This window comes from Artibeus jamaicensis, unplaced genomic scaffold (assembly GCF_021234435.1).
Source record: "Artibeus jamaicensis isolate MK-2021 breed Jamaican fruit bat unplaced genomic scaffold, CSHL_Jam_final contig_3176, whole genome shotgun sequence".
Classification (NCBI taxonomy): Eukaryota; Metazoa; Chordata; class Mammalia; order Chiroptera; family Phyllostomidae; genus Artibeus; species Artibeus jamaicensis.
In genome coordinates, this window is record NW_026521740.1 from 3,528,183 (window position 1) to 3,548,039 (window position 19,857).

Consider the following 19,857-nt stretch of genomic DNA (forward strand, 5'->3'; position numbering starts at 1 on the left):
TCTTATAGCATCCTGCCAATTTTTAGAAATGTTTTTACAGGACACTTTCCAGAAAAATGCTGGACTTTAGAAGGCTCTAAACCTCTTCTGGTCTACTGACTACTCACTTTGTTCCCCAACTCAGTTTTTTGTTTTGTTTTGTTTTTTTTTTAAGATTTTATTTACTTATCTTTAGAGGGGAAGGGAAGGAAAGAGGGAGAGAAACATCAATGTATGGTTGCCTTTCGTGCGTCCCCTGCTGGGAACTGGCCTGCAGGGAACCTGCCTGCAACCCTGGCATGTGCCCTGACTGGGAATCGAACCGCGATTGTCTGGTTCGCAGGCCCGTGCTCAATCCACTGAGCTACACCAGCCAGGGCCCAACTCAGTTTTTAATTTACCTCCCTTGCCCCACAGACGTTATCAATGGGAAGAGAAAACCTCTCACGCCATGTTTCCCCAAACACGTCCTTTGAATCCAGAACCAAATGAAGATTAGGACACTGGAGCCTTTGGTGTATAAGCCCAGGGCTAAAGCAGTTGCTGAACCACATGAGTGTGGTTCCTGGAAAGCTGACCCTGAGAGGGAAGCCCGTTGTAGCTCGTGGGGTGCAGGGGCCGCAGGGCTGTGTGCTGGTCGTCACTGACAGTGCCCGGGGACCTGCTCCTGCACGTGCTGGGGGCAGTGCTTCTGTTTCCGGCGTGGAGGCGAAGCTGCTGGTTTCAAATGGGCATCAAATGGGACTTGCTTTTCTAGTAATTGCAACAAGTTTGTGCTGGGCCCTTTCTCATCTAGTTGTCCATGCGACAAAAGAGAGATGCCTTTGAGACAGCTGTAGCAATCAAAATGTAGCTAGAGGATGTGGAATAGGACTTTTCTCTCCTCAGAATGGATCAAAACCGACCAACAGATAGAAATTCAACTCATCACCTTTTCTATTCCATGACGCCCACAGGGCACACATACACACAAAACCTTTGAATGAAAGAATGGAGCCCTGGCTGGTGTAGCTCAGTGGATTGAGCACGGGCCTGCGAACCAGACAATCGCGGTTCGATTCCCAGTCAGGGCACATGCCTGGGTTGCAGGCCGGTTCCCTGAAGGCCAGTTCCCAGCAGGGGACGCACGAAAGGCAACCATACATTGATGTTTCTCTCCCTCTCTCCTTCCCTTCCCCTCTAAAGATAAATAAAATTTGTAAATATATATATATATTAAAAAAACACTAAAAAAAAAAAAGAAAGAATGGATGAAGGCATGTTTTGATCTTACTGACTAGTGCAGGTACAGAATCTGGAGCCTGGCCTCTCCACTTACCAGCTCTGTGCCTCAGGCCCGTGCCTTAGAATCCTGGTGCCTCAGTTTCCACATCTGTACGAAGGGGATACAGGAATACCTACCTTATAGGATTGTTTTCAGGATTCAAATAGGATATATATTTTATTGATATGTAACTTTTTGTAGGCACATAGTAAACATTAGTCAATATTTGCTATCATTATAATTATTTTTCACCTATCACACTTTATATAAGAAGTTTGTTTTAAGAGGTTTTCAATTATTTTTTTGTAATACTTTTATAGAGTTTTTATGGTTTTCCCCAGATTATGGTCGACTTCCCAGAAATTCACATGACACAATGTCCTGTTAGATGGGTTTTCATAGATTAGCATACATTTAATTATAATTAATTGTAGGGGCCTCATAATTGGATTCTACAGTTATAGAGAATGAGTTATACAAAGAGTTATCAATACCTTTCTAAGTACCCCTGTATATATGTATTCAGTTGTTTATGCCTTCGACAAGCATTCATTGAGCACATAGAGTGAGCCACACTGTTCTGGACCCTGGGAATTTAGAACGAGTCAGGTAAGGTCCTTGCTCTCAGCTCCTTGCTCTCACGTGGTTATTCTCTAATGAGGATCCTAGACAAACCATTAACAAGCAAACAAACAAACAAATATAATGTCAGACTATATTAGGTACAGTGAAGAAAATGTGACATGATGCTGTGGGAGGGACATGGGTCGGTCTAGACAGGATGGCGAGGAAAGGGGTGTCTGAGGAAGTAAAAGATATTTTGTGATTTAAGTGACAAGAGGGAGCCCCCAGCACTCTTGGGAGAGAAAAAAAACATTCCACCTCTAAAGCAGGTCAACTAAGGTAAAGGGAAGAGCTAGGGCAAAGGGCCTGGGAAAGACTTTTGCATGATCAGAGGGTAAAAAGAAGACCCCGAAGACTGAAACATTACTATTGTCTCTGTTTAACAAACGCAGAGCATCCAAGTTCACACACCTGCCCAAGGTTATGGTTGTGATAGAGTTAAGAATGGGACTCAGAGTGGACACATTTCTGCTTTAGTCACAATACATTTCGAAAACCTTGGAATATCTTATTTTTATTTTGTCTTTTGGAAAGTTAAACATGCAAAAGTAGTATAAGAAGCCCTATGCATCTATCATGCAGCTTCTCCAACTATCACTTTATGGCAGGTCTTATTTCACCTATTCTTATGCATAAGCACAAAATTGGAGGGCATTTGGGACTTACTGTATTTTGGGAGTAGTGATGGAGGCACAAAGGGGGACCCCCCAAAAAAGAATTATCTTCTGAAAAGCAGGACCTGTGTAATACATACAGGTTTTTCCTGTTGCATGAGTGTTCTAGGAATCCATCTGTGTCAGTGTACCGGCGGGCATTGTTGTGAGAGGCTGTGTTCAGCCTTAGTGAATTTTTTCAAAGATTCTTTCAACGCATTTGCCCATTTAATAATGGGTGACTTATGAGTGCACCTACCCTCATCTCACCAAGTGTTGAGCAGTTTTTGACCAAAAATGGCATAACCTATGCCCCACCCTCTCTATTCAATACCCAGTCTTGCCCCAAGCGACTTTTTTGTTTCGCCAGATGAAGAAAGTCCTCAAAGGAAAACATTTTGGTGATGTGGAAGAGGGAAACATAAATGGCAGGAACATTAAAAGGCATCAGAATCAACTAGTTCAAAACTGTATTGAGCAGTGGAAAAACCATCTCAATAGGTGTATTGTGTCAGATGGAGAGCACTTGGAAAGTGACTGAAGTTGAAACATGTAAGAATAAATACACACTTTTTAAATAAGTAAACTTGTTTTTTTATAAATAAACTTTGGTTATCCAGAAAGGCGGGCCACATCCTGAAAGACCTCAATTGCTACTCTAAGAAATTTAAATATTACTTTGTAGGAAATGGAGAACAGTAAATGATATTAACAAAGAATAAGAATAATCAGATGAATATTTATGATAATTCCAGCGACCCTGTGAAGCGTAAATTTTATTTCCAAATCTATGGGTCTGGACAGGGAAATGAGTGAGGAGCCTGGTTTACTGGTGCAGGTGCACATTAGATTATATAAGACAAACAAAATGTTTAATAGAGTTACATAAATGTGTACTCACAGCAACAGGCTGAAGAGGCAGATCAGATAAGGCCTTATGGAGAAAATGGCTTTTCACCTTGCTCTTGAATGTGAAAACACTGATGAAAAATGAAGGGAGGGGATTGCACTGTTAGGGAACAGCATGTTCAAAACACAGTCTGCAAAATCACAAGGAACATTCGGGAACTTGCATGGAGGAATATGAAGCCAACTAGCTACCTGGCGTGCTGTTCGAGTGTGCCAGCAGAAGGTCGTGAGGGCTTCAGTGAATTCACAGGCAGGCAACAGAGGCAGAATTAGATGATTCATGGGAAATAGGAGGTGAAGGAGAGGTATGAGTTGCAAATATGAGGTTTTAAACTAAAAGCACGTGAAAAAGTAGAACATTTAGCAAGATAGAAAGTGTAATGGCAGTTTTACAAGAAAAGATCATCTGCGTGGTTGTGGACATGCTTGTAGAACATTTGGAAGGAAATCCCAGCAGACAGTTGGCAATTCAGGTGTAGAAAGTAGACTTGGAGTCCTTAGCAGGATGTGACGAGAGGCTGAAACTAATGAAATAGTGACTCTTTGCTAACGTTTTCCTTGTATAACTGCGAACCGGCTGTAACCAAATCCCTTATGAAACATCTCACTCTGCTCAATACAGGTCAGAATGTGATACTCAAGGGTCGTGATGTTATGTGTATGGATTGCGCTTCATCCAGGATGATATAACCGGAGTCTTTTCTGCAGGGTCTGTGTCTGCTTTCCAATGTAACATTTATAACAATATTCTGTTGTGCACAGTAATTCAGTTGGGCCATGTCTAAAGCCACCTCCAATTACAGAGGCCACTGTACCTTATTCGGTTCACCGAATGCAGACTGTGATTCTACATCATAGACTCAGAGTTTCCATTCTCTTATTTCAGGTTTCATCGTCCATAATGAGGTGCGAGACTCTTTGGAAACATAGCCCGATCATCTTTGAGAGAAGCCTTGCTTCCTGAACGCCTGATAATGCACTGGGATTTGACTGCGTGCATTTCCATTTCACTTGTGCAGAGGAAGTGTGTGGAAGGTGCTCCCCACCTCCACAGCCCAGGTGTGGCCAACAAGCAAATGGCGGGTGTAGTGACCTTGCTGTCCAGCATGTGTACTGATGGTAAGGGACACAATGGTTACACCAGTTATTCTTCATCAGGGGTTTTAATCAAAGAAGATGAGCAGAAGACAATCACTGGCTCCCTGTTACCAGAAAGCCAAATTTTAGAGTGCGGGTTTTAAAAAAGAAAAACGGGGAATGGCTGGGCACTGGAAAGGGGTGGGTAGGGGTTAAAAATCAGAAGAAAGAGAAAAATTTCATTATGTTAATGAAGCAAAGAAAAAAATGAAGCATAAATGTATTTTTGAAGTAGGCTTTTGATAGCTAAGAACTTATTGAGGGATTTCGGGATCTAATTGCCCAGTGTGGATTCCTTAGAGACCTGATCTTAGAAGATATTCTTTCACCATTACGATGGTGCTGTATAGTACCATTACTTTATGTTGTGCCAGTGAATCCAATTGCCAGAGATAAGTTCGAGTGTTTTCATGCATCTTTTTCTTACGTGCAAGGGGCTTTTATGGACTCTTCACAAGCATGCTTACCCAAATTCTGTTGCATGCTTTAAGTAGCATAGATATACATACTTTGCTTTTTCTTGTTTAATACTCCTTACCTAATGTACCCCAAGGGTAACAGGACCAGGAATAAGTCAGATGTGATGTGACCCTATTAAATTGTAGCAAGCTTTAGAAAGAAATATTTTGGTCTTTCCCTAGCTTACCTCCAAAGTTGAAACAAGCATGCTTGATCTAAGGACGATAATATCGACAATCACATCTTTTTTAAAAATCTGATTCCAAAACTAAAACTTAAGCAAAATGCAAGTGTTCTGCCAGCAGATAGCTCTTCACGGGACTGCACGGGACTGCTTATTTTCCATGCTGCATTAAGTGGGATTGCTGCTATTTAAAAAGACTAAGCACATGGATCAAAACAGTGGTCAAAGATGTAAGAGAACACAGAAAATTGTTGCAAAGTGGAGAGTGAGGAGAATCTCATTTTTGTGTTTTAAGAGTTTGCCGATTGCCGCCATAAATATAACATTGAGTTTCAGTGCAAAAAAATGGGTGACTTTAGAGTTATGGAAGGGTTCCCTGTGAGCCCACAGTCAGCATTGTTTACATTAATAAACCCTCTGCTGTCATCTTGCTATTGTCCGTGGACATCTTGCTATTGTCCGGCACAGCATGGCTTCTGCTCCCAAACACATGTGACCATATGTGTAAGTCCTACCTTGCATTTAATTGTTTTCCACAATTGTTTTGTGCCCCTTATATTAAAGATACGTGATTTGTATAACAAGAAAAGACCTGAATAGACTTAATTTTGTTGTCAGAGCTTGGACTAGAATTTTCTGAGATCATTCTGATTTCTACTATGGAAGACTAGAATTTCCTATTTCAACCAAAAAAAGCAAACACTTGATCTGGTAGATAAATTTGGGTCTTGCCTCTTATTGATATTTTAAAGACTCACTTGAAATGGGGATGATTTTGCTTAAAAGTAAAACTGATTTGGCCCCAATTGGTCTATTACAAAAACCCAGGACCATTTATGACTAAGAGAAGTAACCAGCATCATTGCACCTCTTGCTACACTCAGCCACGTGGGTTAATGAAGCAAACAGTTTTCTGCACTGGTGTTATTTCATTAACAGGGTAAGATATATTTTTGCTCTGAAACAAAAAATGTTTCTGTATGGTCAAGTGTCTTTATCTGGCTGAGGTTTTGTCCATTTCATAGTGTTTATAGCCATAGACATTATGTGTGTTCTAATTTTTTACTGAAGTCACCCTCTTCCTTATATTATTTTATTATCATTTTATTGTCTTAGGGAAAATACCAAGGACTGTAATGTTATTTGAATTTTCTATGCTTGTGATTTTTGAACATGGTTTCGATTTCTAATCAAAAGACCTCACCGCCATAAAAACATCACTGTTTTATCCCTCAATATGCATGTCACAGAAAGTCCCTGTTTGGTCGATAAAAGGAATAGTTTCCCCACCCCCCCACTAGTGGTGCATGTGATGCAGCTTTTTATTCCCTACAATGAGAGGCACCGAGGACAATAATGAGAATCTGGTGCCTCTATATCTTGTTTTTCCTGTAGGAAAGTTCAGATCTGTGAGCTGCCCACACTTTACCTTCATACTGGTTTTCATGCTTAGAGAAATGCTTAGAAGTGACAAGTTTTAAAGTCCAAAAAATCAACCACTGCCAGTCTAATATTTAAGAACTGGAACCACTATTTACTTCATTATATTGATTCTTTAGATAAAAAGCTGTGGGAAGAATCGGAGGGTCGTGAACTAAGCTGTATTTTGCAGGACGGGCTGTATTTTTTAATAGCTGACTCTACAAGGCGGAAACACTGCGTTTCCACCCAGCGACCCATCTAGAGGTCTCTTGCTTGGTGGCCCTCATCGGATGTGAAGGTGTGAACCCTCCCCCCCAATATAATTAAGCCTCTGCCTGAGCATTTCTGCAATTTCAGCATATCTGCAATCTAACCAATAAGCTACATTTCTATAAAGATGATTAATGTGTGTGCAAATCGTGTTCTTGTAACACAACTCCAGGTTTTCCCCAATTTAAAGTGCAACATTAGGCTAACACAGAGGAAGTGCATGGGTTTTCCTGAGTCCCCAGGATATTCTGATTAAGAAAAAAAAACCCAAACCTGTTTCTAGAAAGGCTCCAAGCAGGAAAGAACAAGACAGACTGTTAAGTGCTCTTTCCGAGGGCTTTATCAGCATCTTTGTGGCCATTACCAGTCTGAAAATTAGATCTCTGGTGATCGGCATTAATTTAAAGTGGCCCTGCCTGGTGGTTTCCTGTGTGTGTGTGAAATGACTTGTATTTCTCATGGTCAGCGTAGTTCGCCCTTGTGTTAATTCCTTAAATGATTTCATTGAAATCTATAATATTCAGAGAAATGCTTGGGGGTGTTTCAATAACTGTTTTAAATGGAGAAAAAAGCAAATGCATCTCTCTCTGATTTACCCAAAAAACCCTAACTTTCTGGATTCATTTTGTATCCTTTATTAGCACACTGATTTTTCATTATCCTTTTCTAATGTTAGTAAATATATTCTGTAAGTAGAAAGTTCTGAAATTTAAATGGAAATCTATTGAAGGAAGTAGGGGACTCTCATACCCCCCTCAGAAATGATCTTATATTGAGAGTGAGAGACAAGTCCTTAAAACCCACAATTCAGGTTTTACACCCTGCAATTAATTCAGTGCTGTACTGGCACTTTTATTAAAAAAATACCGTAGTAGCTTCCACTTAAAAGAGAGGAAAATCTGCATTAACACTGCCTATCCTGATTAAGTACCACATTTCACCACGTAATAGGCACTGCATTCATACTTAATGGAGTTAGGCAGACACAACTTTTGAAAATCATACTGTATTTACAATAGAAAGAAGGCAGTCTTGTCTATCGCGCAGTAGTCTGCCCACATTTAAACAGGGAAGGTTTCGTTTCTTCCTTTCTTGCTTAAAGTTTTCTCCCGTCTGTTACGGTTTTCAAGTAGAGTGAAAAATCTTCACAGCAGGTGAGAAGGAATGAAACTCAGACAAGAGACGTAAATTTATGTCACTTTATCAGTCTGGTAGCTCAAGCATCCCTAAATTCCAATTGTATTTTTAAGCCTAACCTGACTAGTAAAAGTATATACTTTGAAACAAAGGCTAATTTCTTCCCATCAGTAGAGCATCTGTGTACACTAAGGAACCACTTGGATGGAATTTATTACAAAGTTGTCTCTTGGCCTCTTGAAATAGTTAATCTTCCACTACTGAGTATTTGCTCTCTATGAATGGGTGAGCTATATCATTTAGCTTTATTTGACAAACAGAATCAGCTTCTAGAGCTGAAGTATGTCCTAGAGTGGAATATCATCAAATGAATACGGCCATCTTTCTGAGAGATAGCACATCTCCAGGTAGCTCAAACCCAAGTTTTCAAGAATAGCCTAGGGCTCTACTATAATTTGGCAGTGACCAAAAGGTGGTAGGAACAACAGTAAATACTCCAAAACTCTTTTCTTTTCTTTTTCTTTTTTTGTAATCATTAAGCTTTAGCTCAGTATGGAAATCTAGAAAACAACAGAAACATAGTCCACTTAAGGCTTTTCAAAGACAAAGTCGTCCCAAACCAAGAAATCCCATTGTACATCCTATAAGATTTCTGGCCAAAAAAAAAGGAGAATCCAATGGCAGTTATTCCCACTAAAAGCCAACCCTGCAGGCAAGGATCGTTTTCAGCTCTGCTGGGATTTCCTGCACACACACATACACACGCACACACACACACACACACACACACACACCAAAAGGAAAGCAGTTCCGTGCCTGCATCGCTAGCACATGCTGTACATATGAGCAAAGCACTGTGGATTGATGTCTCTCACTGGGGGTGCTGTTGGCATTTGGAGCTGGGTGATTCTTTGTTGTACAGTGATGCCCCCACATTGTAAACTGTTCACTGTCCCAGGCGCCTGCTGACTAAATGCCAGTAGGATGCCCAGTTGTTATAAAAGCCAAACATAGAAAGGTCTCCCCAGTGTTCAAATGCCCTCCCAGAAGGGTGGTTGTACCTCCCTTGAACATTGCGGTCTCCTGCAGGTTGGGGTTCACAGGAAAAGTGTCTGTCTCCAAACATCCTGTCGGCGGCCCTCCATTTCTTCGGGCCCTGAATCATTTTGTCCCCATTCGTTTTTCAAGCCTTCTGCTTCGATGCAGCTTTAACTTGCCTGTTCTTCAGGGAGGAGGCTGCTGGGCAGCCGTGGCAGTTCTAAAGAGCACCTGCTCTTGGATAGTCCCTGCATGTATTTAAAGGCAAGGCTTCATGGGAAGCAAACATTTTCATGTTTTGATCTCACAATTTCACTTCAGAGTGCCACTGTTGCTCATAGCCCTTGTGAAGATCAAGATCATGAGGACTGTTGCATGGCTTAACCACACACATGAGGGCTGGCAGGCCCCATACACAAAGCCTGTGGCCCATGAACATCGCCATCAGATTTTTACCTGGGAAGCTGCGTCCCGTGCGTTTGTTCCAAAACAGTCACCTGCTTATCCCATTAGGAATCATTTAATCCACATGCAAACTTTGACTGCCCCTGTATCAATACAGTCATACAGTTCAGCTTTTCTGAGATTTGTGAATATTGAATTATGAAGGAAATGTGGATGAACTGTGGATTGCATGTATGTTGTTCATACTTCATTGATGATCATGCCCCAAACAGGACGAGTTTTCCCTAGGAAGACATCGTCTTCCAAAGAGAGTAAGTAATATACGTATTCTCTTTGTTGCTTTTTTTCACCAAACCTGAATGGTAAATGTGTCTTGAAATGATTTCGATGAATTGTGGCTAATAGAATGAAATTAATTTAGCCACTATAATTTTTTTAAATATCCAAATTTCTAAAAATCTTTTTTGAGAAAGAGCAACTCAGAATTGATAAAGGTGGTTACATTGTCAACTTCTAGATGGTGCTTAAGAATTTGTATCTTGTTAAATACCAGTATTTTTTTTTAATAATATATTGAAGGGAGTTAATGAGGCAGAATGCCAATCCACCCTCAGGTCAAGTTTATGGTATATTAAAATGCCAATAATATTTGTGCCACTTGCCAATATGAGGGGCTTTTCCCTAACTGGATGCTTTTGTTACAGTTTGACTATTCCATTCCATCGCTTAGAGTGCCCCCACAGGGAGAAGTTCAGAAGCAATCTGCATGAATCTAGGGTCAAACCACTTTCATTACTTAAAATAGAGGCACTAATATTTTTATATATTTTTAAATATTTCTTCTGTGGCTTAGAAATGTGCCAATGTGTTTGCAACATTCTGCACCACTTCATCAGATTTGGTACCTACCCAAAACTCAAGCTAATCATTCTCTTGTATATGTCACAGACATTTTCAAATCAAGAACTGTAGTTGTTATTTGGAGGTTCGGTGAAAGTGAGAAGGTGGTCAACTGTGATCGCTGTTAGACTGACTGACTGATTCCTGATTTCCACTGAGTGATGAACCCTATGTATTGCACAGGTATACTATCTGTGAGTGTAAATAACTGGAACTGTACACCGAGTAACATGGCAGTTTCTCTTTTGTTGTTATTGTTGTTCCTGACTGTACTGTATTATAGTATGTGGGTATAAATATCTACAAGTATACACACATATGTATATGTATTCCACTATCATAACCTGAAAGAAAGACTATGTATTATCTTTTTTTATTCTGTACTGGTGTTTGTGTTATTTAAAAAGCAAAATTATGCTCTATTTAGTTGTATAATATGATAGAATACCTTGCTGTGCACAATTCCAAGTGCCTTAGAACATTGTTTAGCTTTCTTAAGTATATAAAAATGCATATATGTATAAAATTGGGAAAAGTTACCTCAATAAAGTCATTGGGAAATCCCCAGCTTTAGTTTGTTCCAATTTCTATTGTATTCAGATAGTGCTCAGTCTTCTTACGTTGAAAACTTGCAGAGTTCTCACCTGTAAAGCACGAATAAGACAGCTTTTCTAATTGCTTCTTGTTTCAAGTCCACCTAACTGGAAACTTTTGTATGTAAGGCCTTGTGATTTGTATTTTTTATTTAAAATATCTGTCTGAGAATTACTGCTATAAACAGCAACTTACAGTATATTTTTTTAACTGGCTGTCTTTTTATATCTGAGGATATTTGATATTGATATTTTTCATGACATTATTATGTATTAAAAAAGGTAGTCCCTTTAGAGTTTATAATATAGAAAATAAACAAACTTCCTCATTATGTTTACTATTTAATGTATTATAAGCAAGGAGAGAGGTTGGGAACATACTCTGAGCAGAACAAGGAATTGGAATACGCTTTTCAAGTTTTTCAACAGTGGTTACAAGTGGTCATTTTTCTCCTTCAACTCCAGGACAAGGGGAGAGGTACGAGGGGAAAGTTGAAAAGCAATTTCTGTATCATTATTCTAGACTGAAGACATATGATGAGAAGATTAAGACCAAAAAATTAATAAGTACAATGGAAAAACTGGCCCCAAGTACCCTACCCCAAATCACTGGTACATCCCCAAGGTAGGTACAGTAGTTCACCAGCCACTTTTAATTTTTGTTCACACTAAAGCAGGTTCTACATTGAAACATTACTTTCTAAAACCCAACGAAGGTAAAAATGGACAGTGTTTTCATTTTACACAATGCTTTGATGGCATAGGATTTATTTTGGTCAAATGCTTTGCTGGACCTCCACGGAGACACCTGCACGGCCTTACTGCTACCACGCTGCTTGCTGTCCACAGACAAGACAGGTCCCGCTCAGTTCCTGGGCTTTGAACTCTTCGCCCCTCAAAAGTCAGTTGCTATGATGAACACATAACATTCTAGAGAAAGGCTACGAACCTGAAGTCTGTGTGATGTCTTCTACTCCTTTCCTAAAACAGCTGCCATTGCTAGAGGTTTTAAGGAGGAAAAATCTGTTAGGTGCTCACGTTTCATAATTAGACAAATATTCTAGGGAGGACAGAATTGGCATTTTCAATACTTGTTGGCCTAAGGATTTATTCCTGGATGGACTTTTGACTTTGGTTGGTCCAAGTCAGACAATCTGGAGTAAAAACGAGCTCAGCGTTGGGAAAAACTTGCCCCTAACTGTTCAGGTAGGCATACTCAGAAGCTTGAACTTCAGCTATACATCATCTTTCCCCACAGTCCATTTACGTTTGTAGTGTCTTTAGTCCAGTCCCTGATTGCCCCTGAAATCTCAGTCACGTCTTCTCTGAGTCTTTTCCAACCAATTTACTCTTAACTCTCCTCCCCCATTCTTCCTCCTAACAGACAAGCTCGTATTATTCCTTCTCAGAATTTTCCAGGGAGTCCCCTCTGCCTACTGAAAACCCCCCAGGCACTTAATTCTGCCTCAACACCTTCTGTAGTTTTGTCCAGCCACAGTTCCAAATCGCTCTCCTTTATTCCTCACTTGGGCCAAATCAAATGAAACTCAAGGTTCCTCAAATACAATATACACTCTTCCAACATTGCAACTGTTTTTGTGCCTTCCCCTCCAACTGGAATTTTGTTTATTGACATCCCACCCATCCTTCTAGAAAGGTTTCAGGTGTCTTCTCCAGCTATTGCATTATAGTTTCTTTAAAGTGTTAAATGGGATATACAAATTTAACATTTTACTTGCTTCTTAAGCACTTTGAATGTCCAAATATGACTATGACAATCAGGTTAACACTTTCACGTCTAATTTGTTATATTTATAAATACTGTAGATCAAGTTTTCATAAACATTTCAGTATTATTTACAAATTGAAAATGTTCTTATCCTCTTCAACTTTACAAGTTGAAAATATGTTATCTAGTTTAAATTGGAATTGCATAACTAACTGGTCAGATTCTACAATATTCCATTTTTTTTTAAAGTTACAAATACTTTAATGCCAAGTTCATATAGATTGCCTCAATAATTACAAAGAATAACACTTGGGCTTTGATTTAACGTCCACATTTAATTCTTAAATTTTCTCAGGCTTCCAGACATACTAAGAAAAGTAGATTTTAAAACCTTGGGCAAGCTGAAATCACTGGGTTGATGATTCACCTTTTGCTTAATGGCTAAAAACCCATGACTGAGAAGTACCTTTTATGGGCTTCAAACTTCTGGGAAGAACCTACTTGAATCACCAAGACATACTCAGAACTTTCAATCCCTATAACTTTAGAGGTCTCCAAATCCACAGCCTACAGGAACAATGGGCTTTGGTTAAGCCAGATGAGAACTATATCCTAAACAATTCTTTTGTCTGATAGGTAGAAGGAAGTCTGTGCTCCTGTCCTGCAGTTCACACTCTCTAGCACTCTTACTGGCCTGCTTGAAATTTTGCATTTTCTAAAATATTCTTTCTCTCTGACTTGACACAACTCGTTTAAATGACATCCAATTACATTTGTGTCTGTTCCCTACCACCGCCTAGTCTTCTTTGTCCCTGAGGCCAGACTCTACAGTTACACTAAGGATGGTACAATTAAGTACGAAAAATGAGCTGAAAATGACGGCTAAAAGGATGGAAAGCTAAAAGCTAAAGAGTTTAACAAGGATTAAGACTTGAAGGTCCGTGTGAAACTTCTACAAGAGTTTAGAATTTATCCTTAAAAAAAGAGGGGTCAGTTGAAGTCTTTTAAACTCAGATACCACTCCCAGATTTGCCCTCATTATTCTGGCCACAATGTACAGACTGGTTTGGAGAAGCAATATTGGAAGCATGGAGACCATTGCTATTCTTTTTCTTTTTCTTTTTCTTTTTTTTTTGTATTTTTCATTAACAGTTGGCATTCAGTATTGTATTTGTTTCAGCTATAGAACTTGTAAAGTGATCCTTCCTGATAAGTCTAGTACCCACCTGTCACCATAGGGCAGACCATTACTGTTGTTCTAATTTTGCTGGGAAGTAATGGTGACCTCAAACAATACTACTGAAATGCAGAGACTTAATGATTCAAGGGACAGTTGAAGTGATCGCTGAATATGGGAAATGAGTAAGGAGTATACCTATGTGTCCAGCTTGGGCAACTAAGTGGAGAGTGGTAGTGCCCTTGCTGAAAGAAAAAACAGTGGATTGTTGTCAGATGGAAGTGGGGGGCAGGGGGAGGGGCGGGAGAGGGATGGCGGGTGGAGAGGCGAAGTGGGTATATTCAACTGTGGGCGTAACATCCAATGTGTTTGAGTTGCCTGCCTGGCGGGACATCCACATGCAAATAGTCCATTGGCCATGAGTCTGAAGGTCAAAGAAATGCTCTCGGCTGCAGAGAGGAGGTTGAGAATCATCAGCAGTTCTAATGGAAGCTGTGGAAATGGACAAAATGCCTTAACAATGTAGCTTAAAATTTTGAAGGAATTACTACAATGAGAATTTAGTGAACTATATTTTTGTTACTTGAGTTTGTCTCTAAATCATAAAACTCATTTACACATCATCTGAGTGCCTCGGATGATAGATATTTTTAGCTTAACTGGGTTTCACCAGTTAGCTTCATTTTAAATAAAATGGGGTAGCACCTTGTGGATGGGATTAAGTTGTAAAGCAAAACTTATATTTGAAAATACCTCACATTGCCCCAACTACAACATACAGACATACTCTCTCAGTAAGTCCAACATAGCCTTTTTTTTTACTTCATCATTGGAATGTTTGGCTGGTTCTTTAATTAAGCCACCAATTAAGAAGTTAGTTTACATGTAGGTGCTTTATTGTGTTTTCTTAAAAAAAAAAAAAGAGCCTTACCTGAAGCATCAGAATTACACGCCACACAGTGAGAGGCTCACACTGCCAGCACAGGAAGAGCGTGATGGAGGAAAAGGAGGTAAACGTCTCAGCTCAGCCTCAGTCCGAGTACGTGCTCATGGACAGGCAGAATCCCTCAACAGGGATGTAATCCCTCAACGGTAATGGTGGTGCTCTCTCCTCTTCTGAAAGCATAGAGTTAAGTTTATAATTATGTGCATGCATGATCTAACTACCCCATATTTGTAAAAAGTTTCCATCTGTTTCTTTGTCACTCAAGAGAAAGGGGACCGATAATGATTTCTGAGCTTTTTATAGCCTAAAGCTAGAATGAGTGCAACCGCAACATACCCAAGAATACTTAAAATACATTTTATAATTTAAAACTCATGGGAAAGAAAATTAACTTGAATTAATATTTCCAAAGAGTATTCACCAATGCAACACATACGTTTGACTCTGGGAACAGGCGTCGGTAAACAGGCAACCAATATCAACAGTTTGTGTAGTCTAGAGAGCATACAATTATGAGGGGCTAGAAGCAAAGAAAAGAAAAAAATGTAAGCACACAATATAATGGCCCTGGAAGACACCAGACACTGAGGAGAAACAAAAGGATTGGGACCCAGAAAGCTGACAAGTGGGGTCAAGATGCATGCGAACAGATCCCCAGGAAGAGAACCTGACTAGAGGCAAAGCATGTGTTTCCTGACGAGTCCCAGATGCTGGAGGAGGCCCGGGGCTCAGGAATGGGCCATCCTGAGGCAACAGTGAAGTCAGGTGAGTAACTACACATAGCTGGGAAGAGGACAATTGCTCACTTCCATTGAGCCCTGACCACCAACCAGAAACAGGGCCAAGCACTTAACACACAATTTCTCACTTCATTCCACGAAGCCCTGTGAGATGAGTATTAATAACAGCATCTCCACTTTACATTGAGGTGAGTAATGGGAGACGCCTTGCCCCAGGTTATACGATGAGTGGAACAAGCACCAGCAACTGGAGTGAAACAAACACCAGAAACTAATTCTGCGTAGCATACCAAGCATACTACTGTTCTTACTGAACATTATAGGGAAAAATCTATGTGAAAAATGAAGTACTTTTTAGATAAGCACTCCTGATTCTAACTTTACATGGGCTTGGCACCTGTCCTTGCCTTTGAGCTATCTTACAATTTTATAATTTGTAGAAAGCTAATAGTAATGAAAATAAATCTTGTCTCTAGACATGTATGTAAATTCTGTCTAGTAGAGGTTGAATTGTCTTCTGTAGATCACTGTGGAAGAAGCCAGTTCTATGTCTGTTTGCACACTTTTCAATATTCCTGCTCTATAAATGTTCCCATGCTTTGGATTGTCTTCTGAACTAATCAAAACATCTTACTAGTTCCCTCCTAATGATGTTTTAAAATCATATATATATATATATATACACACACACACATATATATAAAATGTACTCTATACACACACACACATATCATGATCTTACCATTAAAAAATATCCCTTAACAATATTTATTAAAGCAGATTATATTAGTATCTAACCTGTTCCCTGTTTAGTTTTTGTATTTAAGTATCTTCACTTTTTTATATACAAACGTAATCATTCAAATTGTCACTGCAAACTTACAAACAATGAAGAAATTGAGAGTTTCCTGTGACCCCAGCTCCTTGTGGACAATTACTGTGGGCAGTTTTATACAGTCAGTCAATCAGATATTTGTCTATGCTTGCACTAGGATTATTTCTGCATAAAATGTTTTTCTATTTATAATTTTTTAACAAAAAATGCCACCTATGATGTTCTGCAAACTGCTTTTTGCAACTTAGTAAGTGGCTATTCATATAGATCTGTCTTTTCCTTAACAGCTTCACAATATACCACAGTATGACTGTTTTGTTTTTTTCAATAATCCTTTACTAATGTAATTTCAGTTTTTTTTCTCTATTACAAAGAGTGCTTGCTACAGTGACCATCCTGGTATACCAGTCTTTATGCATCTCACCTTTTTATAATTAATTACATCCATAAGCTCTATAAATATTGTCAAGCATGTAATTTATAGTTCCTAAAGTCATTGCCTCGGGGTCTAGCAAATTTTTTCCTCTTTGGGGTACATTGGTTTCCTGATGTTTTGGGATCCTTAAATGATGCTGATGGAGAACCCCTATTGAATGTGATGTAATTGAGGCTAAGATAGATGATAAGCATAATTTCAATAGGCAAGCCGATTTCATATGGAAAAAATAAGAAAATTTTCGAAGCCCAAACTAAGCTAGAAATTCTGTATAATCATTTTGATATAGATGCAATTCATTAGAGCATACTAATGAGACTCGAAGTATAGTTTAGATTTATTATTGCTATAACATTTCAGTTCTGGATGATGTTAATGGTAGAAAGTGACATTTGAATTGTAGGAGATAACCTTGTGTTATGACAAGCCAGAGTTTTGTATGTAACCATTATAACAAATGCATTGCCCTAGATATTGCATTTGACAAACAGTATATGAGCTAACACATATATAGCGACCCAGGACAGTCTCTGACACCCATAAACTCACTGTGAGTGTTGGCTTTTTGAAATGGGGTCTGTTGTAACAGTAAAGGGTGGGATTCTCCAGGTACAGCCGAGTTCACATTTTGGCTTCATGGCCTGGGGCAAAAGTCACTTGACTGTCTGTTCCTCAATCTCTAATTTATAAAATAAAAGGATAATAATAGTGTATCTCCTAACGTCTTCCTCTAGGAATTTAATGAGTAAATGTATGTGAAGTGCTTTGAACAGTGTAATTGTTGTTGAGTCCTTACTATACTCTGTCCTGAAAAAGTAAAGTTGGCAAGATAAAAATCATTGTCTTCAAGCAGGTTACTACAGTCTAATTCTAAAACTTTACAACTTAGTGTAACTGAGTAGAAGAGTGTAATCACAGGATGCAGTGAAAACATTTGAGATGAGCCCTAGTTTTGAAGACTACAGCCATGCCTCACTTTATTGCACTTTGTTTTATTGTGCTTCGTACATGTCGTGTTTTTCACAAAGCAAAGGCAAGACCCTCTGCCAGCAAAAAGATTACAACTCCCTTTATTGTGATATTCACTTTACTAAAGTGGTCTGAAATGAACCCACAGTATCTGCAATGTGTGCCTGTGTCAGTTTCCTAAGAAATAGGCAGAAATAACTAAGCTAATTTTAAAAGAAAGAGCCTTTCATACGAGCATGAGAAAGCCAATCTCTTTTAGGTACATTTGAGAACTGCAAACAGGTTGATAGACTGGGTCATAGAGTGGTATTGTAACCAAGCAACAGGGGCCCATCCACGTGTTGCCTTGATGCATGACCCAACAATTAGTGTTGAAGGAAACAAGTTTTTGTTTACAGGATTCCAACGTCAGGGTCACTGGGAACACTCCTGCCCAGAGCCCTGTTCTCCCATGAGACCCAGAACTCCCCTTGCTTCCCACCAGGCTATAAGCCAAAACCATGCCTCAAAGTTCCCCATATCCTAAGCTGTGCTTAAGTCAGCTGTGCAAACAGTTCTTCATCCCCTCTGGAAGGTACACTCGTGGGTGTTGGAATTGCCATCCTTTCACAGCAGCTCTCTCATTCAGGATCGGGGGTGTGTTGTCCTCAGCCTCCATGTAGTAGTCCAGGAAACACGTGCTGTGTTCCCCTGCATCATGGTGGAGTCCAGGGAGGCACGTGTCCCAAGAGAGTGGCTTCTCTGTGCATCCTTCAGAGAAGCAGCAGTCTACATCCCTGGGCACAGTTCAGTTCCAAAGCACCTCCCTCAAATCCGGGCTTAGTTAGGTAGGTTCCTGCACAGCTCTAGCAACTTTCCCCTTTTACCCTTTCTCAGCCCCCATGGCTGCCATCCTCACCATCCCAGGCGGTATGGCAGAATTCTGACTCCCAGCTTCTACCTTACACACCAGCCCTCATGGCAGACGACTTCACTACAAACTGCATAGCTGCTTGCTGCTTCTTCTCTCCCTCATGGCTGAATGCCCCCTACTTTATGGTTCCTTCCTCATGGCTACCTCTTCTCTCAGCCAGCCTCCTTTTAAAATGCTTGGAACTTCCTATCTGCTCCTCCTACAATGAGCCATTTTTGCCAGTTCCACATCTTTTATCTTCTTTTGGCAGCCACCTTTGGTCAGGGTAAGAGTTCCTTGTGACACGGAGACACCTAGGGAGGGCATTCATGCCCCCTGGCTATGTCACAAGCCACTGTACACTCTCAGAGCCATATACTCCTTTCACCCCAGGCAGCAGTCCACTTCCTTTCAGGATGGACATGGCTGTGAACTCGTTGTTATGAAAAGCATCTTAACTGCTGTATCATCCACTCCCCCTCCCACCAACCATAGGCCGTGGAGAATTTCTCCTATATTCTGGGGACCACCGCTTGGCACCCTGTTACAGTATGTAGAGGCATAGGAGACAAGATGCCTAATTGATGAGTCAAGATCAGCTGATACAGTCTTGGCTGCCATGAGAAAGAGTTTGGACTTGATCATTAAGCCAGAGGATGGATGTTGAAAATTTTACACAGAGAAATTGCACGACTGGAATCAGACTATTAAAAGTGATCAATTTGATTTAAAAGGTAATAAAGTGATACATTCAGATATTTAGAAGGCAGAATGGACAGGAGTTGCTGGCTGACCGCCTTAGCAAGGCAGTGTAGCATATGGTGAAGGGCGTGGCACTGCTGCGGCTGACCAATGGGCTGCACATCTAGGCTCACCCACCTTCTGTGTGGCCTTAGGCAAGTCACTCAGATCTCGGAACCTCGGACTCTGCTTCTGTAGGACAGGTTCAGTGCTGTCTAACTGTACTTTACGGGCTTGTCAAAGGAATTGAATGGCATCATGAATACAAAGCACACAGCACAATGTGCTCAGTATCAGGCTTACGAATATATGTATTAATATATATATAAAGTAATAGAATATTATTGGAAAAAAGCAAGCAATGTGGTTAAGTGATCAGTCTCTAGACTTGAGTTTAAATTCCTGCTCTGCCATTTGA

At 40.0% G+C, this 19,857-nt stretch overlaps 1 protein-coding gene across 2 annotated transcripts in view; it reads left to right on the forward strand.

The window, feature by feature from the left end:
* The window catches only part of PHACTR2 (phosphatase and actin regulator 2), a 217,621-nt gene extending 208,799 nt beyond the window's left edge, over positions 1-8,822 (forward strand). For both annotated transcript variants that reach the window (XM_053663428.1, XM_037144938.2), the window contains exon 13: positions 4,316-8,822. In XM_053663428.1, the coding sequence (XP_053519403.1) occupies positions 4,316-4,331 (16 nt within the window). In that variant the 3' untranslated portion in view covers positions 4,332-8,822. The remainder of the gene's footprint in view (positions 1-4,315) is intronic.
* The last annotated feature ends 11,035 nt before the right edge of the window (positions 8,823-19,857 follow it).